Source organism: Macaca mulatta, chromosome 6, assembly GCF_049350105.2.
Source record: "Macaca mulatta isolate MMU2019108-1 chromosome 6, T2T-MMU8v2.0, whole genome shotgun sequence".
Taxonomy (NCBI): domain Eukaryota; kingdom Metazoa; phylum Chordata; class Mammalia; order Primates; family Cercopithecidae; genus Macaca; species Macaca mulatta.
Window position 1 is genome coordinate 93,686,519 of NC_133411.1, and position 27,872 is coordinate 93,714,390.

The window sequence follows — 27,872 nt, forward strand, 5'->3', positions numbered from 1 at the left end:
CTTGAATAACTATTACAGCCTTCTGTCTGTAGTTTTAAAATTTATTCCTCTTTGAGTCAGAAATTGATAATTTGTGACTTTTTCTTCTTTGATCAGTCTTAACAAAATGTTGACTTTAATAGACTCTCCAAGAACCAACTTTTGTTTTTTTCTGGAAGTTTTATATTGTATCTTTGTTTCATTTATTTACTTGTTTGTCTTCTTGTATACTCTCTTGGCATGTGTTACATTTTAATTAAATGCCAGACATTGTGTTTGACAATTTTATAGGTTATATAAATGATCATTTGCTATAGAGGATGGATGGCTTAGCCTCTCCTCTGTTAGGCCGATAGAATGCAGTTAGATCACTTTAATCACAAAACTTTTGAATACTACAGCTTGCTACGCAGTCTTTACTTAACTTTTTGTCTCTGTAGCTTCACAGTTCAGTAGATGTCTCTGGAGGGAAATAGTTAAGCCTGTGGTTCAGTTCTCTGTTTCTTTTTTATTGCCAGAATCCTGGCCCTTCAAGTCTCTTAATATTTGTCTCACCAGCTTTGTGAGACTGTTGAAAGTTCTGCTGGATTGTTTTCCTCCTATTAGGACCCAGACCGAAGACCTGGGTCTTTTGCATGAATTCTCAGCCTCTTGCTTTGTGACCACAATATGCAGATAAATAGTTTGAGGGGAAAAGTGGCAGAGTGGCTGCTGAATGGCACCTTCTTTAGGATTCTACTTTTTTTGAAATGTTGGTTCCTTAAATTCTGATTGCCTCCATATTTAGCTCTTGGATGATTTAAACAGACTGTTCTTCTTTTTATTTTTTTATTTTTTGTATTTTATTTGTCGTTTCTAGCAGTTCTTGATTGGAGATTATTCTGCTGCAAGTAATGTGACAAGTATTATAACTAGCATTAAAAAACAAAATAATGAACAATATAGGAAAAAGTCTTTACTCCCTCATACTTCCCTAATCTCACTGTTCTTGGTAGTAACCATTGCTGTTGTGTATGTATGTATATAATGTACATGCATATGTATAACACATAAGTATACATTTACCTATGTGTAACATACAGTTATGTTAGCATAATGATATTTTGGTCAGTCCTATAGGATTATAATGCCATATTTTTATTGTACCTTTTCTATATTTAGATATGTTTAGATACACAAATACCACTGTGTTACAATTGCCTGTAGTATTCAGTATAGCAATATGCTGTGCAGGTTGGTAGCCTAGAAACAATATGCTATGCCATGTGTAGTAGGCCATGGCAGTCAGATTTGTGTATGTATACTTTATGATGTCTGCACAATGACGAAATTGCCTAAAGATAAATTTCTTAGAATGTATCGCTGTCGTTAACGCAATGCATAAGATTGTTAAGTTTTCTAATAGGCAATATATTTTTTCACGGAGGGAAAAAATACAACATATAAAAAAAGGTACTCTAATTAAAAAGATCCCTTTCTGCCACTGACTATCAGTTTCCCAGTTAGACTTTCTAGGGTCAATACCAATTCTGTCTATATTGATTTATTTAAGGGATGAAAATTTCAGAACCTACTCAGGCACTATTTTAGGTGGTTAGGATAAATGAATAAACAGATTAAGATAACCGTTGCTCTGTAAGTTATATTTTGCAGAGAGGAGACATGCAATAAATATGATACATACCTAAATAGTATAGAATTCTAGAAGGTAGTAAGTGCTATGGCAAAAAGGAAAAAGCAGTCAGACTGGATAATAGGGTACTGGCAGCCAGAGGAGAAGTTGCCATTTTAAATTGGGTAGTCAAGATAGGACTCATTGAGTGACATTTTTGTGCAAAGACTTGAAGATAAGTATATGGTAGTACATACAGTGTGTTTGTGTACTTCTGAATGTTTAAACTGCCTTACTCTTTTAAGTAACCACACAGTTTTCTATTGGATGTACATAATTTATTTACTCTTTATCTCTAGTGATTAAGTTTTATCTGGTCTTATGATACTGTAAGCAGCCACAGTGATGATCCTTTCTTGTGTTATGTGAGCACATGCACATCTTGTATTTTTCACATGTTTTGTACTGTCAAATCTCAGTCTTTGTATATTTCTTTGATTTTTGGTTTTTGTTTTGGCTTTTAAGCAAAGAGTATCGTATATCAGTATTTTATATATAAACCTATAGTTTTTATAGTATTTAAAAAAATACTTTAACTTGTTTAACATTTAATTTGGCATGGTTTGGGATTCTCAGTTGATAACTTTCCAAGCATCTAACTGAATGTTGTATCAATATTTTTTGAATATTTTTTGTGATATGCCTTCTATTATACATTAAATTTTTATATGTGATAAGATCCTTTTCTAGAATTTATGTGTATGTGCTAGTTGAAAGCTCTTCTACTTGTTGGGTGACTTGGAGGCAGGGCTTTACCAGGAAAAAGAAGAAAGAGAGGTAATGTAATGTTTGGCTACAGGAAAGACTTCTGTTGTTGGTTGGGGCAAGTAACGTCAAGCAGCTTGTTGCTTTTGAAGATCAATTGACTGCTTTGAAGTTGATTTCTTTGTAAATAACTGTAAGTTATATGTAAGACACTCCTAAATAATTTTTGAAATTGTGTTGACGATGAGGATCATAGCAAACTATCAAGAAGAAAATAAGAAATTTAAAAAATTCTATAAATGGGTGATTCATCTAAAGAAAAATTAATCAAAAGAGACTGGAATGTATCATCAGAATATTTGTAATCAAAGGAAAGATGCAAAGCTAGTAAGTGAAATCTGAAATACATCAATAGAATATGAGAGTTGAATAAATTATTTAGAAATAACTTACTTCCAGAGTTATTTTTTATGATAGAGTTGATCTTATTTAAAAACAATGGCCACCAAAAATTTACAACTAATGGAGTCTGAGTAGGCTTTGCATAAAGAAGTAGAAAGGAATTAAAATTTTGGTTACAATATTGGTGATAGTCTTGTTTTTCATGTAAGTGCTGACTGACTTAGTTAAGATTGTTGTAGAAAGTGGTTGGAATGGCTTTCCTAGTATTGATAGTCTGTCTGCTTTCCCTAGAGTTCCAAAGCATGGGATTCCCTGAGGCCCTTTCAAGAAGTCTGTAAAGTCAAATAATTTTCATAATACTAATGCATTATTTGCCATTTTCAGTTTTTTGACGTTTGCACTCTGGTACAAAATGAAAACTTCTAATGCCTTAGTATAAATTCATGTAGTAATTGCCTTAATGTACCAAATAATTCATTATCAAGTAATTTATGCATCAGACTATACTAATAATTATTGTATTCTTTGCTGCCACATACCTGCAGAAAAAAATAAAGCCACTTCCAGTTAAGAATGTCTTTGATAGAACAATAAAAATTATTAATTTTATTAAGTTGCAGTCCTTGAGTATGTGTCTTTTTAGTATTTTGTGGGTTGGAATGGAAAGAACACATAGTACTATATCCTGACGTGCAATGTCTTGAGAAAAAATAGTTATGCGATTATTGAGTCAGTACCTGAACTAGCCACTTCTTTTATGACACATTAGTTTTACTTTGAAAAATAACTGACAAACTATGGTTATTTATATTTCAGTACATGGCAGATACTTTCTTGAAAAAGAACTAAGTGAGCCTGTCACTTTGAGGAAAAAAAACTGGCAGTATTTGGTACTTTAAGGCGATATTTAAATTTTCAAGCAAAAATTAGAATTTTGGAGGCCTTGTATCTACAGCTGTGACTTTGAAGGTTTCTCAAATACTTAATGACTTTTCTGATGAGATTGATGGTTGTCAGAAGTCTCTGAGACCACCCTCAGGTTCAGTGATTTGCTAGAAGGACTAACAGAACACGGCAAAACTGTTATATAACAGTAATAATAGTTTATTATAGCAAAAGGTTACAGTTTAAAATCAGCAATTGAAAGAGGTGCATAGGGCGGAGTCCAGCAGAGATTAGATGCAAGCTTCCAGTTACCCTCTCCCAGGGGAGTCATAGGGACAGTGCTTAACTGCTGCTCACAGTAGCAGTATGTGACAACACGTGTCAAGTATTGCCAACCAGGAGAACTCACCTGAGTCTTGGTGTCCAGGGATTTTTTGGGTATCTTTCATGAAGGCCTAAAGTGCCCACGTTGCTGACTTTAGTAACTCCATCTGTTTGACTCCAGAGGTCAGACTCTGATACTGCATGGACCAAGGCCCCTAACATAAATTACATTGTTAGCATAATCTGTTGGTGTGGCTCAAAGATTCAGTAAACAAAGGCCCTCTTATTAAGCAGCATATTTCAAGGGCCTTAGGTGGGCAAGGACCAAACCTTTCTTTGGAATATCCAAGGTGTGGACAACCTAGCCCTACTGAGTTATTAATCCTTTACTGCATACTGGCATACTGGTGATATATAAGGAATGTAATGTTTTGATAATGTAAATGAAATGTGTTAATATCTGGAAGATCTGCGTAGCTCAGTGAAGCAATATTTTTCAGATGCATGATGCAACTCATGATATGCATCAGTAAATGATAGGCCAGTGGATTTTAATGGAATAGAATGTTTTAGATGTGGTCAGATTCTACATTTCATCTAAATTATATGTAACTTTATTAAGTAATAGTCTTCATATACTATGAACCAAAGCAATATAGAGCAACATATTGAATGCAGAAACAGATAAGGAAATCTGTTTTCTATTAAGTTAGTTACTAAACATTTGTACAAAAATGTAAATTGGTGCTGCTCTTCTCATAAAATTTTTTTGGAGAATATATTTTACGTGAAGAATATGTTATCTGTATTAACATTTACTCCATTATGTGTTATTTTTAAATTAATTTTTAAACTTTAAAAATTTTTTCAGTTCTAATTTCTAATACAGGAAATATTGACAGTTATAACCTACAAAAACGGAAGTTCTTTAGGGGCCAGCAATGTTTTAAACATGTGAAGGGGCCTAGGGACCTTTTTGCTGGGTCTCCTCTTTCTGGGCTAGAGGTTATCAAAGGATGAGATGAACAACTAAACTAAGGGAAAAACAGTTTGCAACTGGAATCTCAGGGGTATCTGGAACCAGGGATGTGAATGCTACCATTAATCTTCATTTCCATCTCTGTCTCTTTGGCCCTCTCAGCTTCATTCTTTCTTATTATACACAGGCTCTTCAGAATATTGGAAAATGTAGCAAACAAATAAGCAAGAACTCTTTCTTTGATCTTGCATCCTAAATTTTTTGCTTTCAGAGAAAAAAATAGATTTGCCAGTATGAGTATGGAAAAAATACTTGAATACTTGATTCAGGTGCTTATCATGGAATGATCAACTATGAGTAGGCCAGATTATTGAAGGAAAATTATACTTTCCCTGTTGGAATTGAGGGAGAAAGAGTTCCCACAGAGAGACTATGAGTGTTTTCCCTGAATGGGATGGGTGCTGAACAGGCATCTTACAAATCATCTTTGAGTGTCAACAAGTTGTATAGACTGCAGATATTATGGGAGTTCAGTGCAAGGGGAGGTTAGGGTGTTCAAGTGAGGGAACTCACATTTCTATCTCAGTTTTTGCTGTGATCAAATGGCATTTTATACTAGGTGATTTTAGGTTTAAAATATCACTTTGGGCACAGGTGGTCTTTAGCTAATATCTTTGAGGTGGTTGAATTTTGACTATCCCTGGAGGTATAGGTATTCCTTGAAGGGAAGAGTGATAGATAACTACCGCAGAGTGGGAGGACAAGGCAAATAGTTTGGAGTCAGGGCTTTACCAGGAAAAAGAGGAAGGAGAGGTGAGAAATAGCTTGAATGGGAGAGTGAAAGTCATTCTCCACTTTGGCTAGATATGTGGATTTCAGTAAGGGATTATGACTTTTGAATTTCCGCGTAGGCGGAACTTTTTGACAGATTTGTTTTCCTCATCTCCCACCTGCCAGAGCCTACTGTGTTCAAGACACTGTGCCATGTGCTAGACTAGAGAATTGTGAAGATGACTTAAATGTCCCCAGTATCCACAAGTACTTTTTACTGTAATGGAGAAAGCAAATATGAAAATGATGGATTATATTACAGATAAGATAAAATGCCAAAAAAAAAAAAGTGTAAGAAATCAGCTGACATCATGGTAGATTAATTATGACCAAGGGATCAAGGAGATGACACTTAAGCTAGACACTGAAGAATGAGACAGATTTCTATAGACAAGGGGATGGCAATAAGGACATTGCAAATGAAAGGATTAGTATGATCAAAGGTCTGAAAATGCATGTTTGGGCCAGGCGTGGTGGCTCATGCCTGCAATCCCAGCACTTTGGGAGGCCGAGGTGGGTGGATCACCTGAGGTCAGGAGTCTGAGACTACCCTGACCAACATGGAGAAACCCTGTCTCTACTAAAAATACAAACAATTAGCAAGGCGTGGTAGCACATGCCTGTAATCCCAGCTATTCGGGAGGCTGAGGCAGGCAGGCAGAATCGCTTGAACCCGGGAGGTGAAAGTTGCAGTGAGTCGAGATCATGCTGTTGCACTCCAGCCTGGGCAACAAGAGTGAAACTCTGTCTCAAAAAACAAACAACAAAAACAAAAAACAAAAACAAGAAATAAAGTGCATGTTTGGTTTGTTTAAGAAATGACAGGTAGTCCAGTGGAGACTGGCCAAGTCATAAAGATTACTGAATGTTGTACCAGTTGTTTAGATTTAATTCTGTAAGCAATGGGACTTTTTCAGTTTTGATTTGTGTTTTGGGCATAGTTGTTTCTGGCGATAATATTATAGATGTATAAGGAGATGGGAGACCAGTAAAACTGAAAAATCTGCTGTAAGAATAGAGAACATAATGGGTTGCAAAGGAAATGACAGGATGGAATAAGAGTATAGGAAGGTGGAATTGTTAAGGCTTTTTGACTGATTGGATATGAGGGAAACAGGGTAGAGAGTTAGGTCAGAGATACTGATGAGAAGTTTCCATTAGGTTGAATTGTATTTAATTTTTTGGTCTTAAACCAGCAATAGATGGTTCAGCTCATAGCTTGGGTATCTGAATTGATGTTAATGGCAAGTAAAGATGAGAAACAGGAGAGGAGAGGTAAAAAGAAGGGCTGTGGGAAAAATTATGATGGTCATTAAAAAAAAAAAAGTGTTGAGTTTTAGTTGTTGAGATACCTAGATTGAAAGATCCAGTCGCTGGTGGAAATGCAGTTCTGTCTTTAAGGTTGATGGGAGAGTTAGGAATTATTTACATTGTTAAATGCTCTTTATTATGATACTGGATGAGTATGACAGATATGTGACCTGGATTATTATACAAGTGACACCCCCATCTTTAAGTTTGTTTCGGAGATCCTAAATAAAAAATTTTTGAATATTACACCTTTTTGAGGGCATTATATTTGGGAGCTAGGCAGAATGTGGTTTCCAAATTATGTAAAGTATAAAGAGTTTTATATTAAAATGGATATATTATTCTGATTGTCATATTCACTGTGTTCATAAAGAAGTACAGAATTACATCACAGCTTCTATTAATGGCTAACAGGCAAAAACTTCAGTCTTAGTCCATTTTCTATTACTGCAGCAGAATACCTGAAACTGGTAATTTATTTTAAAAAAACTATTTGTTACAGTTTTGGATGCTGGGAAGTCCAAGACTGGGGAGGGGGGTTGGCATCCAGCCAGGGCCTTCTAGCTACATAATAACATAGTTCAGGGAGTCATATGGTGAGAGGGTGGGAGGATGCCAGCTTAGGTCTCTCCTTCTCTTATAAAAATCACCAATTCCATCATGGGGGGGGCCTGCCCCACCCTGATGACCTTTTCTAATCCTAATTACTTCACAAAGGCCCTACCACCAAATACCATCAATGTATGAATTTGGGGATTAAGTTTCTAACACAGGAAATTTGGGGGCACATTCAAATCATGGCAGCTTCCTTTTAAAAAATCTTGTCTTTTTAAAAAAGTATGCTATCTTTTGGGTTTTTCAGAGAACTTCTCAACCTAGAGTAAATACAGAATACTATTTAATAATCCCATATTAGAACGTTTAATATGAGAGAGGGTTGAACAACTGCTGTCAAGATTATTTTATGTGCTGTTAAATGAGTAGCACCTTGCGAATAATAGTCTGCTTCCATTATTTTTTATATTAGTAATCAAGCAGATTAAATACTTCCTAACAATTATGTTCATTTTACTTCAAAAAAAATACTGATTTAAAGTACACTGCAGGTTAAAAAAAGTTTAATTTCAAAAAATTGAAATTAAAGGCTGATTTTTTAAATTATTGAAAGTCGTTTGGAATTGCAATAAAAATTTTTCTGTGGTTTCTTCAGTAATTTCATTAAAATTTAAAAAATTATGGACACTAAGTTAAAATCTGTATACCAAGTAATACATTTTAAACTGACATATTTGGATAACTTTCAGAACTATTAATGTTTAACTTTTTTTGTGCTAGAATGCTCTGAGACCAGATCTGTTTATTTGAAAAGACAAATTACGAGTATAAATTTAAAGCATGATGAATGATTAGCTTGTGCCTTGGCTTTTGTTGCCTGTAATAGATGTGCCCTCTAAGATGTTCTGGCTATGGTACCTGGAAGATAATTCCTTCTTTGCCTGGTTACTATAGTTATATTGAGGGCCAGTTGGTTTCAGAATGCATTTTAAGAAATGGGAAAAATAGCTGTGGAAAAAATAATTAGCCCTTCAAAAGACAGTAATGGATAGCCTATTCAGATTCCCAGGTTATCGGTGGATAAACAGTTAAATGGACAATCACAAAAATACTTCAAAACCAAAGGTGGTTCTTCATTTTTCTCATCCTTAAATTTTCTACCTCTTTCCCTCAAATTTCATGGCATTTTATTTCATGTGTCAGGATTGCCACTATCTATCTTTCTTCTCTGAAATTTCTAGACCTGTCCCACAGAGACTTGAGAATTGAGAACATGGAGAGTGGGAGTAAGGAAGTAGCATGGTCCTTCCTGTATCTGTTATTAATACCCTGTGCCTCAGCATTCCTGTTTTGGAGAACTTCCTGCACATAAACTGTCAAAGCCTCTCATAATTATAGATACAAAGCTGTTTTCTGGTAACTTGTGGACTCACTGATTTCTTCTTCCATGTGAGAAACAGTGTTTCGGAAATTAAAACTGCTCTAAAGTGCCAAGAATCTGAGTTTATGGGAAAAGTCACCTGACTGCTACTTGGATACCACTTCTTTTTTTTTTGGAGACAGAGTCTCGCTGTGTGGCCCAGGCCAGAGTGCAGTGGCACAATCTCGGCTTACTGCAACCTCCATCTCCTGGATTCAAGCAGTTCTCATGCCTCAGACTCCCGAGTAGCTGGAATTACAGGCGTGTGCCACTACACCTGGCTAATTTTTGTATTTTTAGTAGAGTCGGGGTTTCACCTTGTTGGCCAGGCTGTTCTTGAACTCCTGGCCTCATGTGATCTGCTCGCCTTAACCTCCCAAAGTGCTGGGATTACAGGTGTGAGCCACTGCGCCTAGCAGATAGCATGAATTTGTGCTAACTTCATCTGTGCTTTTATTACATGGTGCTCTTATTGCACTCCTTTTGTTTATGCCTTCCAGACTTTTAATATATTTCCCCCTATCTGCTCTGCTTTGGCATTTTACCACACTGCTTAAGGCCTATCTTCTTCCTCATTAGATGGCCTTGATTACTACTTTATAGAGAGAATCAAAATTACATATTTTCAAGTTCACTTATCACTGCTTATTTGTGACCTTAAGGAATTAGACTAGATATCTGAAAGCTTTTCCCATCCCAGATATTTCATCTTAAAATAATTTTCTCTACTTTTTACTGTGAGGGAGCTGTGTATTTGTTCTTTTGCCATTCCGTGATTGTAGACACTGTGTTTCCACCTATCTTTTGTCTCTTCTGTTTTTAAGGAAAAGATGACCTTCTTCCCTAATAAGACTGTTTTTCTCATGCTCTTTTTTTTTTTTCTTTTTTGTTTTGAGACAGTATCTTGCTCTGTTGCCTAGGCTAGAGTGCAGTGGCACGATCTCATCTCACTGCAACCTCTGCCACCTGGGTTCAAGTAATTCTCATGCCCCAGCCTCCTGAGTAGCTGTGATTACATGCGCATGCCACCACACTCAGCTAATTTTTGTACATTTTGTAGAGACAGGGTTTTGCCATGTTGCCCAGCCTGGTCTTGAACTCCTGAGCTCAAGCAATCCGCCCACCTCAGTCTTCCAAAGTTCTATAATTATAGGCTTGAGCCACCGCGCCCGGCCATTTTTCCTCATAATCTTAAGCTCATTTTTTCCCATCTCTTTTAGAGGTTTGCTTTGTCAAATATCCCCCCTTTATAATAGTTGTAATGAAACAGTTTTCTAGAAGATATTTAGAGTAATAGTACTACCATTAGGTTGAGATTCATTGCTGGGCTGATATGTTCTTGGCATTTTGAAAAGTGCTTTCAAATATCATATCGAAATCCAGAGAACAGTTCTACCTGAGCTTTTATTATAACCCCCACAAACATTTGTGGATTCCCTACTGTATGCAAAGCACTATACTAAGAATGCTATAGGGGATATAAAAATCAACAAAATTTGGCCTGTTAGAGGAGGAGTTTATGGCCAGTATAGGGGAACATGTAAAAAAGTACAATGAGATGGAGGAAGATTATGTCTAAATGCAGAGGATTTTAAAGGAGTGTGTATTAGTTTGTCTTCACACTGCTATAAATAACTACCTGAGACTGAGTAGTTTATAAAGAAGCAATGTTTAATTGACTCACAAATGGCTGGGGAGGCCTCAGGAATCTTACAGTCATGGTATAAGGCAGAGGGGAAGCAAGCACATCTTCACATGGTGACAGGAGAGACAGCATGTGAAGGGGAATGTGCCACACACTTTTGAACCATCAGATCTTGTGAGAACTCACTATCACGAGAGCAGCAAGTGGAAATTTGTTCCCATGATCCAATCACCTACCACCAGGTCCCCTCCCCAACATTGGGAATTACAATTCAACATGAGATTTAGGTGGGGGACACAGAGCCAAACCATATCATTCTCTCCTGCGTCTCCCAAATCTCATTCTCACATATCAAGACACAATCATGCCTTCCCAACAGTCCCCCAAACTCTTAACTTATTCCAGCATTAACTCAAAAGTCCAAAGTCTCATCTGAGACAAAGCAAGTCCCGTCCACCTATGAGCCTGTAAAATAAAAAACAAGTTAGTTTCTTCCAAGGTACAGTGAGAGTACAGGCATTGGGTAAATGCTCTTGTTGCAAATGGGAGAAATAGCCAAAACAAATGGGCTACAGGCCCCGTGCAAGTCTGAAATCCAGCAGGGAAGTCATGAAACCTTAAAGCTACCAAGTCCTTGATTCCACGTCTCACATCCAGGGCACGCTGATGCAAGGGGTGGCCTCCTAAGGCCTTTGGCAGCTCTGCCCCATGGCTCTGCAGGATACAACCCCCACAGCTGCTTTTATGGGCTGGCATTGAGTGCCTGCGACTTTTGCAGACACACAGTGCAAGCTGTCAGTGGATCTACCCTTATGGGGTCTGGAGGATGATGGCCCTTTTCCCACAGCTCCATTAGGCAGTGCTCTAGTGGGGACTCTCTGTGAGGGTTCCAATCCCACATTTCCCCTCTGCACTGCCCTAGTAGAGGTTCTCCATGAGGGCTCTGCCCCTGCAGTGGAGTCCTACCTGGACATCCAGGCATTTGCATCCATCTTCTGAAATCAAGGTGGAGGCTCTGCTCTTGCCTTCTGTGCACCCACAGACCCAACACCATGTGGAATCCACCAAGGCTTGTGGCTTGCACCATCTGAAGCCATGCCCCAAGTTGTACATTGGCCCCTTTTAGCCACAGCCACAGCTGGAGCTGGAGTGGCTGGGATGCAGGGCACCAAATCCCAAGGATGCACTTAGCAGTGGGTTTCTGGGACTGGCCCATGAAACCATTTTTCCCTCTTAGACCTCCAGGCCTGTACTGGAGGGGCAGCCATGAAGATCTCTGACATGCCCTGGGAGACATTTTCCCCATTGTCTTGGCTACTAGCATTTGGCTCTTTGTTATTTATGTAAATTTCTGCCACTGGCTTGAATATCTCCCCAGAAAATGGGTTTGTCTTTTCTATAGCATGGTGAGGCTGTAAAATTTCCAAACTTTTATGTTCTGCTTCCCTTTTAAACATAAGTTCCAGTTTCATACCATCTCTTTCTTCATACATATGGGCATATACTTTTAGAAAAAAACCAAATCACATCTTGAATGCTTTGCTGCTTAGAAATTTCTTCTGCCAGATACCCTAAATCATCTCTGTCAAGTTCAAAGTTCAACACATCTTTAGGGCAGGGGCACAATGCTGCCAGTCTCTGCTAAATCATAGCAAGAGTGACCGTTACTCTGGTTCTTAGTAACTTCCTTGTCTCCATCTGAGACCACATCAGCCTGGATTTCACTGTCCATATCACTATCAGCATTTTGGTTACAATTATTGAGCAAGTCTCTAGGAAGTTCGAAACTTTCCCACATCTTCCTGTCTTCTTCTGATCCCTCCAAACTGTTCCAGCCTATGCCTATTACCCAGTTCCAAAGTTGCTTCCACATTTTGAGGTATCTTTATAGCGGTGCCACACTTTTCTCGTACCAGTTTTCTGTATGATCCTGTTCTCATACTGCTACAAAGAACTACCTGAGTCTGGGTAATTTGTGAAGAAAAGGTTTAAGTGACTCATAGTTCTGTAGGCTGTACAGGAGTCATGGCTGGAGGGGCCTCAGAAAACTTACAATCATGGCAGAAGGCAAAGGGGAAGCAAGAACGTCTTCACATGGTGACAGGAGAGAGAGAGAGCAAAGGGAGGAAGTGCCACACACTTTTAAAACATCAGATCTTGTGGGAATTTACTATCACGAGAACAGCAAGAAGAAATTTGCCTTCATAATTCAATCACCTACCACGAAGTCCCTCCCCCAACACTGGGAGTAACAGTTCAACATGAGATTAGTGTGGGGATACAGAGCAACCATATCAGGGGGAGGTAATGTATTCGGTTAAAGTGGATTAAAAATGGCTTTATGCAAGTATACTTTTCCCTGGAACTCAACATAGAATAGTGTTTTGACAAGCAAAAATCAAATGATGACTGTATTGTGAAAAGACATGGTGAAACAAGGTAGTATTTGTAGAGTTACACATAGTCTGATTTGGCTAAAAGGGAGGCTGGAGCCTTTCATGGTGGCTTTTGAATGCCATGGTGAATAGTTTGTACTTGTTATTGAATAGCCATTTCTACACTTTGGAGCTATTAGAGTGAAATGATTAAGCCTGTGGTTTAGGAAGAAAGAGCCTATTAGGGAGATTAATCTTTCCCTAGTTGTAGGAAGGGTTGGAGCAGTATGATATGGAGAGGGTGGTAATGAATGAAGGAATGGAAAACTGGAGAATAATTTCGGTGATTCTGGAGGTGCAGTATACAAATTGACAGTAGTTTTATGACTAGGAAGATAAGTGTTTAGGAAAAACTCTTAAATTGTTTTTCCTCTGCCCTTACACCACAACAATCAACACAGACTTCTGTGTCCAAATGCACGCTATTTCTCCCTGCCAAATAAGCAATCAGTTCTTCAGTGAACACCAGCTGATTGGCCTCCAATTCATTTCTGGCACTACCCAGAGATAGTGTCAGATCCCAATGGCTTAGGGCTCAGTCTTGGGGACTGGGCCCTCCTTCCTACTGGTTGTAAGTCTGGATATCTAGAACTTGTACCAGATGGCTTCGAGTTGGGGTTTCCACAACCCTCTCTTTGGGTTTGATTAATTTGCTAGAGCTACTCACAGAACTCAGGGAAACACATTTACTGGTTTATTATGAAGGATATGTTAAAGGATACAAGTAAACCGCCATATGGCAAGGTCTGGATGCCATAGGGCAAGGTCTGGAAGGGTCCCAAATGTAGGAGCCTCTGTTTTCATGGAGTTAGGGTATGCCACTCTCCCAGCAAATGGATGAGTTCTTGTTCACCTTCTTGCCCATCTTCACATGTTCAGCTGTGAAGCCAGTCCTTTTGGTTTTTTATGGAATTTTCATGACATCAGCACTTTCCCCAATAGGAAGGCCTCCCACAAGACCCTCTCTGAAATGAGGGCATTATGACCCACAGTCAGAAAAGTGGAGGAAAATTAGAGTCCTGCCTTGGTGCAGGTGAAAGGAGGGCAGGAGAAGGTCAAGGATATTGTTTTCTGAGGACTAACACACCAAACATTGTAATAAAAGACTATAAGGAGGGTGACACAGTTTGAATGTGTGTCCCCTCCAAATCTCATGTTTAATGAGACCTCCATTGTTGGAAGTGGGGTCTGGTGGGTGTTTGTGTCATAGAGGTGGATCTCCCATGAATGGTTTGCTGCCCTCCCCTGTGGTAATGAGTTCAGGCGAGAGCTGGTTGTTTAAAGCAGGGGTCCTCAACTCCTACTCCGTGGACTGGTACTTGTCTATGACCTGTTAGGAGCTGGGCCACACAGCAGGAGGTATGAGCCAGAGGCAAGTGAGCATTACTGCCTGAGCTCCACCTTCTGATCAGCAGAAGTTAGATCAGCAGCAGCATTAGATTTTCACAGGAGTGCGAACCCGGTTGTGAATTCCTCATGTGAGGGATATAGGTTGTTCCTTATGAGAATCTGATGGTTGATGATCTGAGCTGAAACAGTTTCATCCTGAAATCATCTCCTCTGAGCTCCCGTCTGTGGAAAAATTGTCTTCCACTAAATCAGTCAGTGCCTGGTGCCAGAGGTTGGGGACTACTGGTTTAAAGGAGCCTGGCTCCTCCCTCCTCCTCTTGCTCTCTCTGGTCATGGGATGCGCTAGCTCTCCCTTTGCCTTCTGCCATGAGTAAAAGCTACCTGAGGCCTCCCTGAAAGCAGATTCCAGCACTATGCTTCCTCTATGGTCCTGCAGAACCATGAGCCAAAATAAACCACTTTTCTTTATAAATTACCCAGTCTCATGTATTCGATTATAGCAATGCAAAGACAGACTAACACAAAGGGCTATGGGAGTTATAAACCAGGAACTGTGGATGAAAATCTATTTTTTAAAATATAGATATATAAACACAACCACATACATAAATAAAATAACACCACAAGAATGAATCAAAGTTGCTTTTGAAATTTCCGGTCTGGACACTAGGAAGGATGCTGGTGTCATTAACAATAAAGAGGAAGAGAAGTGTGAGTGGGTGTGTGTGTGTGTGTTTCTGTGTGTTTGTAGAGATATTTGCTAATTTTTTAAGATTTTGATATATTCACCTTAAGGTGAAGATTCTTGGGAGGGCTTTGTTAATTTAAGCCTGGCGTTTAAGAAGGAAGTTAGATTTAGAGAGGGAAATTTGGGGATCACTCTCATACAGGTTATAATTTGAGCTGATTGATAACTGATATTTCCATGACTGTGAATAAATACAGAAATGGAAAATTCTGAGGAAAAGGCATGTAGAAAGTGCCTTAGTTTTAGGATGACCTTTGAGTAAATTGTGTTATATTTCACTCTTATTTCTTAAAAGAAGTTACATAGGAGAAATACCTTGAGAAAGCACAGAGGAAGAAAACTAATGCCTTAAAACATTGCCTAACACATAATAGGAGCTTAAAAAAATCTTTGTTGAATGAATAATTGTAACTTGTTTGCGATATAAGCGTATGTATAGGAGAAAAATGGGCATATTGTGGAGAACTTTTGAGGGATAGAGTGGATAATACCCATTCCCCTGCCCTGTGCTTATAGGGTTATTGCGGATACCAGATGAAAGGACAGATCTGAGAATATTTTGAACTTTTAAAATGTTCTTTGAGGCATATTTCAGTTTGAGGAACTGAAAGAAATTCCATAAGTAAGGTAATATGTCTGTATTCAGCAAGTAAGGTAACATGTCTACTTATAAACTTACATTCTTTCCATTTTACTTGGTGGGAATTAGATTTGTAAAGTATATTACGAAGAATGTTTAGGGTATTGTTATGGCTATATATCTTTTGATAAGTCATTTTTTTTTTTTTTTTTGCCTGTGCTTTTTCCCATTGCCTGTTACGTTTTTCTCACTTTCCTTCTCAGTCCCTCCCTTTTTCCAAATCAGTTTAGCCATCAGTTTAGCCATCAGTTCTTTCAGGAAATGTATGCTAAAATTCTAAGACTGAGACAGGTATTTTTTTGTATCCCTGTGTATCCTCTTACTTACTTTACCAGATTACAGTTGCTTAATTTGAATGTCTTCTCCATTGGATCCTAAACTTACACGTCATGGTGTTCTGTGGTATTTACTGTTATCGTCTACCATGTAGCACACTGCTTGGCAGATAGTTTGTTGGAGATGAACTAAATAAGAGACAATGTTAGACTAAAGTTTACTTTTAACTTCCAGATGTAGTGATTTCTTGTCTTCATGTGCTGAATGGTACGATATTGTAATTGTTGAAGTTCTAAGAAAATCCCAACTATAAGAATTTATACCATTTTGAGAATTTAAAGTACACAGATAAAAGAGATTGAAAATATGCTGTATTAACTGATCTTAGCCTCCTGCTAGTAGGTGTTGTGCTAGCCTTCCCTCCCTTTTCCTCCTCCCTCGCAACATTTGATTAGTGCATAACATTTCTTGGAGAGGTGTGGTTTTTTTCTTCCCTTCATTATCTGTTTACTAGGGTGATGGGAGTTAAAGGTAGTAAGAACTTCACAATCATGGTTGAGTGCATTTCAGTGTAAACTTTTGTATTCTCACCTTTTGTATGTTAGTCTTTTAGTTAATTTTGGGTGGACAGAATGTATGATAGTGCTGTTTCTTTAGAAATGCTCTCTCAAAACTAAAACCTCTTGGATTCTCTAAATACATTACCTATTGAAAAAGGAAACAGCATTTCTGCCCTTACTTTGAACTAACTTGATCTGAGATAAATACATACACACATGCACACATGTGCACACACACACATACATTCACACTAGCTATCTGGATATATACAAATATACCCAAGAATAGCTAAGATAAAAACATGCTCTCTTTTCCCCTTCCCCAAGTTTAAGTGATGCATAGTTGGTCTAAGGGGTACTACACCTGTTTTGCTTAGCCTAGTGGTTGTTCAAGTGAATTTACCAGTGACCCAATTTTAGTCTATCATAGTGATTTGAAAAAATGCCAAGTAAAGTCACTTAGTATGAGATAAATTTTCTTTACTTTCCTCTTCACTTTAAGAAATCAGTTGCTTTTTTTTTTTTTTTTTTTTTTTAAAAAAAAAAAAAATCCTTTAGCAGACTGTATTAGTCCATTCTCATGATGCTAACAAAGACAAACCCGAGTTGGGGTCATTTATAAAGGAAAGAGGCTTAATTGACTCATAGTTCCACAGGGCTGGGGAGGCCTCAGGAAACTTACAATCACGGTAGAAGGGGAAGCAAACATGTCCTTCTTCACATAGTGTCATCAAGGAGAAGTACTGAGCAAAAGGGGGAAAAGCCCCTTATAAAACCATTAGATCTCATTAGGACTCACTCACTATCACAATAACAGCAGCATGGGGGTAACTGCCCCCGTAATTCAGTTACTTCCCACCAGGTCCCACCCACAACATGTGAGATGAGATTTAGGTGGAGACACAGCCAAACCATATCACAGACAGTAAGAATGTATTAGTTACACATAAATATGGGAGCTTTAGAAGATTTCTATGTTTTAGCAAATGCATACCAGCTTGAAATCACCAATTTAGTTTTAGAAGACACAAGCATGTGTAAGAAAGTCTGATTAGCATTTTGAGACTTGCAGAATAACTCCAGAAGTTTGTAGTATGATCAGGCACACAGACTCCCAAGTGATTCAGATGCAAAAGATTTCTTGGCAATTGGATTTCTGCATGTATGTTCCTCTGTAACTACTTTGGTGCCTGTCGGTAATATAACCAAAAGGAAAAACAAGTGGACAGTAAAAGCGATCTGCTGGTAACTTCAATTTAGTTTTCCTTTTATAAAAGGAAGTCTACTGATGTTAGCACTGGTTTAATGGTTTTCTGTTGTGTAGTAGACAGTTTTCATTTGGGATTGTCAAGTGAGTTGTAAATAATTGTATAGTTTCAATGAAATGCCTGTCTGCATTCACACTAGGATATTTTCTCATTGCACAAATTTACATATTTTTCTCTGATCAAGTGAGACAGATTATAAAACACAAAGGCCTCACTAGGGCCCCTCAAATGTGTTCCAGCAATATGCAGCAGCCCCCACCCCCATTTTTATTTCCCCCGAGTCAGGGTCTCTCTCTGTCGCCCAGTCTGGAGTGCAGTGGCACGATCTTATCTCACTGCAGCCTTGACTTCTCAGGCTCAAGCTATCCTCCCATCTCAGCCTCTCGAGTAGCTGGGATCATAGGCTTGTGCCACCATGCCTGGCTAATTTTTGTATTTTTTGTAGAGGTGGGGTTTTGCCATATTGCCCAGGTTGGTCATGAACTCCTGGGTTCAAGCAGTCCCCTCCTCAGCCTCCCAAAGTACTGGTCTATAAAGGCGTGAGCTGCTGTGCCTGGCCACAGCACACATTTATAAAAAATGTTCATGTGATTCCAAATTTAAAATAGAGTGATTTCTGTGCCTTTTTAAAAATTGTTCACTTATTTCACATGCAGTTTTATCTTAGATGTATGATATTGTATATAAATTGATTTGTATTTCTAAAAAAATGAAATTAAGAAACTCCATATCTACCTGTAAAATTTCTCAACAAAAATTTACAAAGCTAGCTGGGAAGACATGTATGTACTTCTTGAATTTCCTCCTGCTGTTCCTTTTCCCCAGTTTCCTTAGGCAAGGAAGAAGAGAGAGGGAAATTTACTTTTAAAATAGGAGGACATAAATGCTTTATTATTAACGTGTTGCATTAAGCAGTTTTAAGTCGTAGTATCTCAAGTACCTACTGTCCTTTATACTGCCCCCCAACCCCCAAAATATACACACATTGGGAAAAGAATGGGGGTTCTTTGAGGGTTTCCTTCTAGAGTTGCCAGGTGAAATAGAATTTCTAGTTTATTAATAGTATGGCACCTGCAGCCCCAATTAATTTGAATGCTTTATAATGTTCAAAAAGAGTTTTGAGAAAATTTCTTCCTAAAGTTAATGCCTTAGTAGAAAAAAAAAGATTGATTTCTTCTGTCCTCTTCCCCAAATTACATGGAAAGTAAACAAGACTGGAAAATAGGTAATTGAGACTAAGATGATTCACAGATTGATCACCTATTATGCAACAGTCATAAAATGTGTTAGTTTTTTTGAAGAAGTTTGTTAGTCAGTCCCATAGCCTTTGAGTATCCTCTATTCCCCTGTGATATTGGTTTGATAATAATTAAGCTAATATTTACTAGGTTCTTGGTATCCATTAGGTATTCTTCTAAGCAACTTTATATGTGTTAGCTCATTTAATAATAATAAGCCAATGTTCTGTGAGGTAGACACTATTCCTTTTATAGATGAGGAAACTGAGGCTCGGAGATATCTGCCTACATTTGCGCAGCTCAGTGGCAGAGCTGGGATTCAAAGACAGTGGCTCTAGAGTCTTAACCGTTCTACTATAAAGCCTACATAGTAGTTTTCATTTTTGTATTTTTTTTAAAGCAATTTAGGACAAGTCATTAATTTTGTTCTGAGGTTGAGATAGAAATTAATTTCCCTAATTTACAAGTCTCTACTAAAAATACAAAAATTAGCCGGATGTGGTGGCACGCATCTGTAATCCCAGCTACTTGGGAGGCAGAGACAGGAGAATCACTTGAACCCAGGAGGCAGAGGTTGCAGTGAGCCATGAGAGCATGGCACTGCGCCCCAACCTGGGTAACAGAGCGAGACTCTGTTTCCAAAATAAAAAAAGAAGAACTTCTATGTTGACGTTAAAAAAGAGGTTTTTGTTTTGTTTTGTTTTTTACATTGGCAAGGTGGTTCAACTAGATGACTTATAAAGTATTTTTCAACGTTTTATGAGTCAACACTTCTTCCTTCATTGGACAAATACTTTTAAAACTTATTATTGCTATGTGCCAGGTATACTCTGTGCTATAATTGCCACAAATGTGAGCAGATTTATAAACTTTTACTTAGGTGATGAGCTATTATTTGGTAATCTCATGTTAGAGTATTCTCATACCACCAGTATAACTTTTGTGCTTATGTTTCTTTGAGGTATTCTAGATTCCAGTTGAATTATTTTTTTAATTTACTTGAAAACAGTCACCAGCAAATCTGCTCTTAAAGAGATATAATAAGGCTTTGACTGTGAAGACTTAAGAGTAATAGTGGGGTTGATTAAATATGTTTTCTTTTATTTCTTCGTAATTCTATTGCTGTGACTATTTGTAGAGGCAGAAAGTGTAGCATTTTAAAAAATTGAGTATTTTAGACAACCACTCCCAAAGTGTTCACTCTTGGGAAAAGTTATATCTTTGTTATTGAGAGTATATTTTGTAAAGGCATATCCCATATATTTTATACCTAGAATAAAAAGAATTAAAGACTTCAGAAAGTTAAGGTAGACAACATTTTCTTGGCTACTGGGGCTAATTAGAATGTATGATTCTCTGTGCAGGGCAGCCACCTTAGGGACTCTGAATCTCTCAGTAGGGTAAAATTTTTATATTTATGAAAAAGATTGTGGGTTAAAAAAAGGTTGAGAAATACTGTTTTTGAGTAAACCCAAGGACTGGTGTTTAAAGGTTATATAGTATTTTACCTAGGTTCTATAAATCTGTAAGGTGTCTGAATCAAATCTTATAACTTTGGATTTATTGTGATTTATTTATAAAACATTTAAGGATCAAATCAACTACATAAATGTTTACAAGCTGATGGCTGGATAATTTAATTGCAGTTTATAGTCATAATCAAGAATTGACATGTTTTGCTTTACGTGTTTGAAGCTTATGACCTTTTGACATGAAAGGAGATTGCTAACATGTAGGAAATAGTTACTTATTTAGATTAATGTCTTTCTCCTGAACTGACTTATCCACTTGAATGCTCAGATCTTACTGAAAGTACATAGATGTAAAAAATCAGCTCAGTGTGGTGGCTCACACCTGTAATCCCAGACTTTGGAAGGCTGAGGTGAGCAGATCGGAGTCCAGGAATTTGAGACCAACCTGGGTGACAGGCAAAACACTGTCTCTACAAAAAAAAAAAAAAAAAAAAAAAAGCTGGGCATGGTAGCGTGTGTCTGCAGTCTCAGCTACTTGGGAGGCTGTGGTGAGAAGATGGGTTGAGCCCGGGAGGTGGGGGTTGCAGTAAGCTGAGATTGTACCAGTGCATTCCAGCCTGGGTGACAAAGTGAGACCCCCATCTGAAACAAAACAAAGCAAAAACAACTAAAAACCACAAATAGACGTATATATCACTTAAAATTGTAAGTCAGATATTTATTGTACAATAGTAATTGTGTAATGCCTCCTGTATCTCTGTGTGTCATTTCATGGTAAGTTCAAAAGATTAAGGAGATTAAATAAAACCTTTTCATCTTGACACTGCGTAAGACATAACAGAAATTTAACAAATAACAAGTACACAAAAATAGAGATTTGCTTAAAATTGTCCTTAGTTTTATCTTTGTTGGGTATATAAATCTGCTCTCTGGGATAGTTCTACTGCTTTAAGTAATGAGGAAAGCACTAGTTTCATATTCTAAGGATAACCTAAGAATATCACTTATATTTTCACAGCTAAACTTACAGCCTGAAATTTCAAAATTTTATTCTCTTATGTTGTTAAATTATAGTTCCTCAGGGGACCTTTATGATCTCTGGTGTAAACTTTCCATTTTAGAATAAAAAAATCCCTGAGCTCTTGAAAGTTAAAATTACTTGTCATTTGTCTCAAAGATGATGGCTGAACTAAGATTAGGATTTTAGAGGAATGCAGTATTGATTGCTCTTTCCCTTCTTCCTCTAATACTAACAGTTTACAATTATATTTTTTGTTAAGTTGTAATGGAACTCTGTAAATAAGTTCATTATTTTCAGCCTTATGCATAGGGCTCTATTTAAAATAGGTTGATTTTAGAAGAAAACTAAAAGTGATTCTTTCCATAAGTTTTAAGTTTCTGTGTTTTTGTTTTATTTTTAAAAATTAAGGTGTCAAAAATAATGAGCTTTTATTATAACAAGCTTACAAAAATAGTCATAGTAGCATAATGCTTTTATCATTGGCTTATTATATATTATATAAAGTACATACTACATTATTACAACTGTAAGATTACAAATAAACTGAGTGGTAAAGCTGAAGTACTATAATATGTTACATAATTTAATATATCAATGTAATATGAATGTTTGTTGTTTTTCTCTGAATGTTTCAAATTAGGCTGTAAGTATCTAAGGATGAGTTTGACTAAACTATGAAAAATGTAAAAATATTTTATAACAGTTACTTTGGAGATTTGTTACCATGCCTGTATGATACTTCTAGTACATTCCTAAGCATGTTTCAGTTTATATCAGTCTATGAGGCTTTTATAGGCATACTTGGTATCATGGATGATGCTAGAGTTATAGCCAGTTTCTCAAGTAGATCATTTGATAGTATGTAGGTAGAATACAGTTAAACTGAGAGCAAGAAGGGTGAAGGGACAAAGGTGCTATTTATTCCCCCAAATGTTTGTTAAATAAATTTGGAAAGTTGAGTGCAAATGTAAAATGTATAGTCATGGAGTAGATTATCTTAGAGCCAAAGGGATTAATCAGCTTCATGTTCAAACAGGAAATTAAAATAGCATCCTTTAGACAGTGTAATTCTGTTTTCCTGTCTCAGGGCACAAACACTAAAATGGAATAAAACATTTTATATTCTCATAGGTTCCATGTGCCTTGTGAAGTCATAGTTCCTCAGTATAAGATCGAGGTAGTAAATTCATCATTTCCATTTGTTTATCTTATTTTTCTAAGTAAGGATTTGGTTGCAGTAGTGTTTATATTTTGAATAGCAGGCAATCCTGGAAGTAGGGAGATGGGTAGAAATGGAAGAGATTTATATATGAGATGACTAGAACTGAGCTTTTAGAACAAATTAAAGACCAAGTAAATGAGTATTTTTTGAGAGACTGAGGTTGAATTGAGTTAAAATTGGAATAACTGGTTCAGAGTAAAATGTAAATGTTTAAGTTACATGTAGGCATTTAAAACCTCTAGTAGTATGTTTTTCAAGTATCACTAGAAATTTTACACTTGCTATTATATTGTAATATCTTCTCTGTTTTTCCCCTAGGTGGTATCACGGAAAACTTGACAGAACGATAGCAGAAGAACGCCTCAGGCAGGCAGGGAAGTCTGGCAGTTACCTTATAAGAGAGAGTGATCGAAGGCCAGGGTCCTTTGTACTTTCATTTCTTAGCCAGATGAATGTTGTCAACCATTTTAGGTAAGTCTTTATTCCTATTGTGAAGCCAAATGGTGTAGCTATTTTGATATAATATTCAAAAATATACCGGTATAATAAAGGTGAATGACTCAGTAACAAATAATAGAGAAGGAAGCTTGTTTTCAGTCAAGTGATTTAATCAGTGATTTAGAGAGATTCTTTTGAATGTTTACATTTTTGTTTAAAAACAGTATATTTGGGCATTACTGTGCTGATCCTCAAATATATTTATAGCTTTTAAAGTATAAAGAATTACAAATAAACTTTGAGCGGCAAGTCTAAAATAAAGGAATTGTATACTTTTAGACTGTAGAATAACAAAGAGTATAGGAAACCCTGTTTAAAACTCAAATTTTGTGTCCTCTATTTTAGCTTCACTGTTCTAAAACTCTTTGCAGACATGCACTTCAGTGAAACAGGCATATAAATTTTCAAGTACAAATATTCTGTATATATAAACATATTTACCCATATTGTATTCTATTTCATTTTTATAGAAGAAATTGAAAAAAATCATCTAATGCATATAGTGTTAAATGATAAAATGTTTTTGTACCTTTGGTTTTTAGATTTTAAAATAAGGTTCAGTAGTACCATGATACCACATGTAGTATGTGAAATTATTCCTGTACTTTGTTGGATATATATATCTCTTGAAATATTTCTTCAAGAGATAATCTTTCAAGATTTCAAAATATCTTTCAAGAGATAAATATATCTCTTGAAAATATTTCAAGAGATCTGTGAGGTCCTTTAAGCCAGAGAAAACTTAACTAACATTGTGAATTCAGCCTTAAATATGGAAAGTGAGAAGAGGTATCTGAGGGTGAATTTTCAAGTATTTGATGGAATTCTGTAATTGAGGTTTATAAGCCTGATACGTATTTCACATCAAATGCATGCATATATGTAAGAGAAATAGCCCCAAGTAATTTGCTGTGATGAAGATATTAATAAGTAGTATTTTAATATAAGGATATAGTTACAAGGAAAAGAGTATGGAAATTATGGATTTATAATTTCTTTATGAAACTCGGTCTTTAAAATTGACTGTAAAGATTTTTTTATACTGTATTTTTTCCTGTTCAAATAGGATTATTGCTATGTGTGGGGATTACTACATTGGTGGAAGACGTTTTTCTTCACTGTCAGACCTAATAGGTTATTACAGTCATGTCTCTTGTTTGCTTAAAGGAGAAAAATTACTTTACCCAGTTGCACCACCAGAGGCAAGTAAAATGGATAAAATATTTTTCAAAACTTTGTTTTTCAGTACAATAGTGGGTTTAGCTATTGCTCAGTTTCTTATGTTTATTATAATTCAAGAAGTATTTGTTGTATTAAATTTTAATTTGGGTTATAATGTCAGAACAAAATGGACAACTTCTTTGAAAAAAAAAGAAAATATTTTTCAGTAATTTTGTGTTTAAGTAACCAGATTAAAAAAAAGTACTGTTTGGTGATAGCCTAACAAATATTTCTGAATGTATGAGAAGAAATTACTGATTTCATAGTACTAACCGTGACTTTGCTGCAAGATTCTGAAATGCCTTGTGTATCATCAATGAAAGGTTAACTTATATGTTTCATGTAGTATATTTAAAATGAAATCATTCATATTACCTTATAAAAGCATATTGCTTATACTTAAAATATAATTTTCATAAAAACAAGAACAACAAAAAAGGCTTTCTAGGCCCTGCATATTTGTAGTCCAAGTAAAAATGTATTTGAATGATCCCATGGAATTTCTAATGTGAATTTTTATTGGCTTTATGTGGATATACCTCTTTTGCCTTTAAGATAAAAAGACTATCTTTTTAAATCCTTTTTTTTTTTTATGGTTTCTAGCCAGTAGAAGATAGAAGGCGTGTACGAGCTATTCTACCTTACACTAAAGTACCAGACACTGATGAAATAAGGTATTTTATAATCTATTCTCATGTATAGGCATTTGAAAGAGCTAGACTTCGAAGATTTATTACTCTTGGACTAGGAAGCTTTTGAAATTTGAAGAAACGGCATACAGCAAGGTGAAAGAGCTTTTGATATTGGGTCTGTTGGTCCTGTACCTCTGGGTTGACTTATTTGTTCAGACTGTGATTTTGAATCAGGGTGGCCTCAGTGAATATGACAGGAGAAATAATTAGGTTTTATTACATTGTCTCTCACAAAGTAAGGAGAGTTCTGTTTCAATCTATATCCTATTTAAATTTTTGTTACCACGTGACATTTATGCCACAGCTATAAAGGATAAGCTTCTACTTTATGTAAGGGGTGAATGATTTTAAACCTTAGTAATGTTATAGAACTATGCAACATGTTAGTTTGTAGTTTTATTTCTCTATAATTATATAATTTGATAATCAAATTATGTCTTTCTATAAGGTATTTAAATTTCTAGTGGAAACTTTGTTTCTTACCATTAATTCTCATTTAATTCTTACTGACACATTTTTATTTGTAATCTAAACTGGAAAGGCCTATAAACGTCAAAGGAGAAAATGCATATATTAAAGAACAACAGTGATGAATTACAAATTTATGAATTTAGGTAATTTTTAAATTTTTTGTGGGATTATTTAGGACAGCAGTTCTCAAAGTGTGTTTCATGTAACTATGGGGATCTTTGAGACTCATTTAGAATGACACTGGGTATTAGTCAGTGTTCTCTAGAGGAGATTTTTTATGGAGAATTGGTTTACACAATGGTAGATGGAGACAGTAAAGACCCACAGTTGGCTGTCTGTAATCTGAAAACCCAAGAAAGCCAGTGGTATAATTCAATCTACATCTGAAGACCTGAGAACCAAGGGAACCTATGGTGTAAATCCTAGTCTGAGGGCAGGAAAAGTTGAGATGAGATGTCCCAGCTCAACCAGTGAGGCAGAAAAAAGGGATGAATTTCTTCCTCCTCCAGTTTTTGTTCTGTTCAGACCCTCAGTGAATTGGATGATGCCCACGCACATTGGGGATGGCAGGGTACTGTCCTCTGATTCAAATGCTAATCTCATCCAGAAACACCCTCACAGAGAAACCCAGAAATATAATGTTTAATCTGGGAACCCTACGGTCTAGCCAAGTTGACACATAAAATTAGCCATCACAGTCCATGAGATCAGATTATTTTCATAACCATACTAAGACATAATTTGCCTTTTTCACCGTAAATTTTACAATGATAGTACAAAAGCAATGTATGGTAAAACTGCTGGTGCCTTAGTAGAAATCAAGGCTGTGGCACAAAAGTGTACAGTATTCTTTACTGTTACACACTTGGAGTTAATCAAAGACAGTTTCATTTAAGAGTGTTACTGATGAGGGACTAAAAAATATTTATTAAATTTTGACCTGTGACCACACACTTTAATCTGTATGATGAAATGGGAAGTATGTATAAAACACTTCTGCTGTGTGCCAGAGATCAGTGTCATGAGGAAAAGCAGTGAGTTGAGAGCTGAACTAGTTTGTTCCTTTTTTTTTTCCTTTTAGAGACAGAGTCTTGCTCTGTTGCCCAGGTTGGAGTGCAGTGGCACCATCTTGCCTCACTGCAGTCTCCAACTCCTGGGTTCAAGGGATTCTATGCCTCGGTCTTCCGAGCGGCTGGAATTACAGGCGTGTGTCACCAAGTCCAGCTAATTTTTGTTATTTAGTAGAGATGGGGTTTTGCCATGTTGACCAGGCCAGTCTTGAACTCCTGACCTCAAGTGATCTGCCTGCCCCGGCCTCCCAAAGTGCTGGGATTATAGGCATGAGCCACTGCACATGGCTTAGCTGTTACTTTTGTGCGCACTATTTTCACTTAAGAGAATGTTTGACATTTTTTGAAGAAGAACAAAGTAAGACTATTATTTCAAGGAAAAAAACTGTTAGTGTTTGTTGCCAATGACAAAATTTGAGTTTTGAGTAAAACTTTGAATTTTAGACATTCTGTGTTGGCCATCAAAAGTTTGACAGTTTCTGAAATAATGACTTCTCTGATGAGACAGGCAGTGATAATAAAGAATGAGGTTTTTTTGTTTTGTTTTGTTGTTTTGTTTTGTTTTTTGTTTTTGTGACAGTTTCGCTCTTGTCACCCAGGCTGGAGTGCAGTGGTGCCATCTTGGCTCACTGCAACCTCTGCCACCTGGGTTCAAGCGATTCTGCTGCCTCAGCCTCCTGAGTAGCTGGAACTATGGGCGCCTGCCACCACACCTGGCTAATTTTGATATTTTTAGTAGAGATGGGGTTTCACCATGTTGGCCAGGGTGGTCTTGAATTCCTAACCTCGGGTGATCTGCCTGCCTGGGCCTCCCAAAGTGTTGGGATTGCAGGCGTGAGCCATCATGGCTGGCCAAGAATGAGAGGTTTTGATAGTGTATAATGTGTTAACAACTAGAAGATATAGATAGCTTGGTGAACTAATATTTTCTAAAAGGTCGATGCATGTTGTTACAAAATTATGCATGGGTGATTTGAAATGC

The 27,872-nt window shown here is 36.9% G+C and overlaps 1 protein-coding gene and 1 long non-coding RNA gene across 5 annotated transcripts in view; one reads left to right on the forward strand and one right to left on the reverse strand.

The window, feature by feature from the left end:
• The window catches only part of RASA1 (RAS p21 protein activator 1), a 121,281-nt gene that overhangs the window by 39,179 nt on the left and 54,230 nt on the right, over positions 1-27,872 (forward strand). For all 4 annotated transcript variants that reach the window (XM_078004444.1, XM_078004442.1, XM_078004443.1 and 1 more), the window contains exons 2-4: positions 23,257-23,409; positions 24,503-24,642; positions 25,265-25,331. In XM_078004444.1, coding sequence (XP_077860570.1) covers positions 23,387-23,409; positions 24,503-24,642; positions 25,265-25,331 — 230 coding nt within the window. In that variant the 5' untranslated portion in view covers positions 23,257-23,386. The remainder of the gene's footprint in view (positions 1-23,256; positions 23,410-24,502; positions 24,643-25,264; positions 25,332-27,872) is intronic.
• Positions 818-4,184, reverse strand: LOC144341319 (uncharacterized). The gene is made up of 2 exons (XR_013418178.1): positions 4,053-4,184; positions 818-863 (listed from the first exon to the last, which is right to left on the reverse strand). It is a non-coding gene; the product is annotated as an uncharacterized LOC144341319 (long non-coding RNA).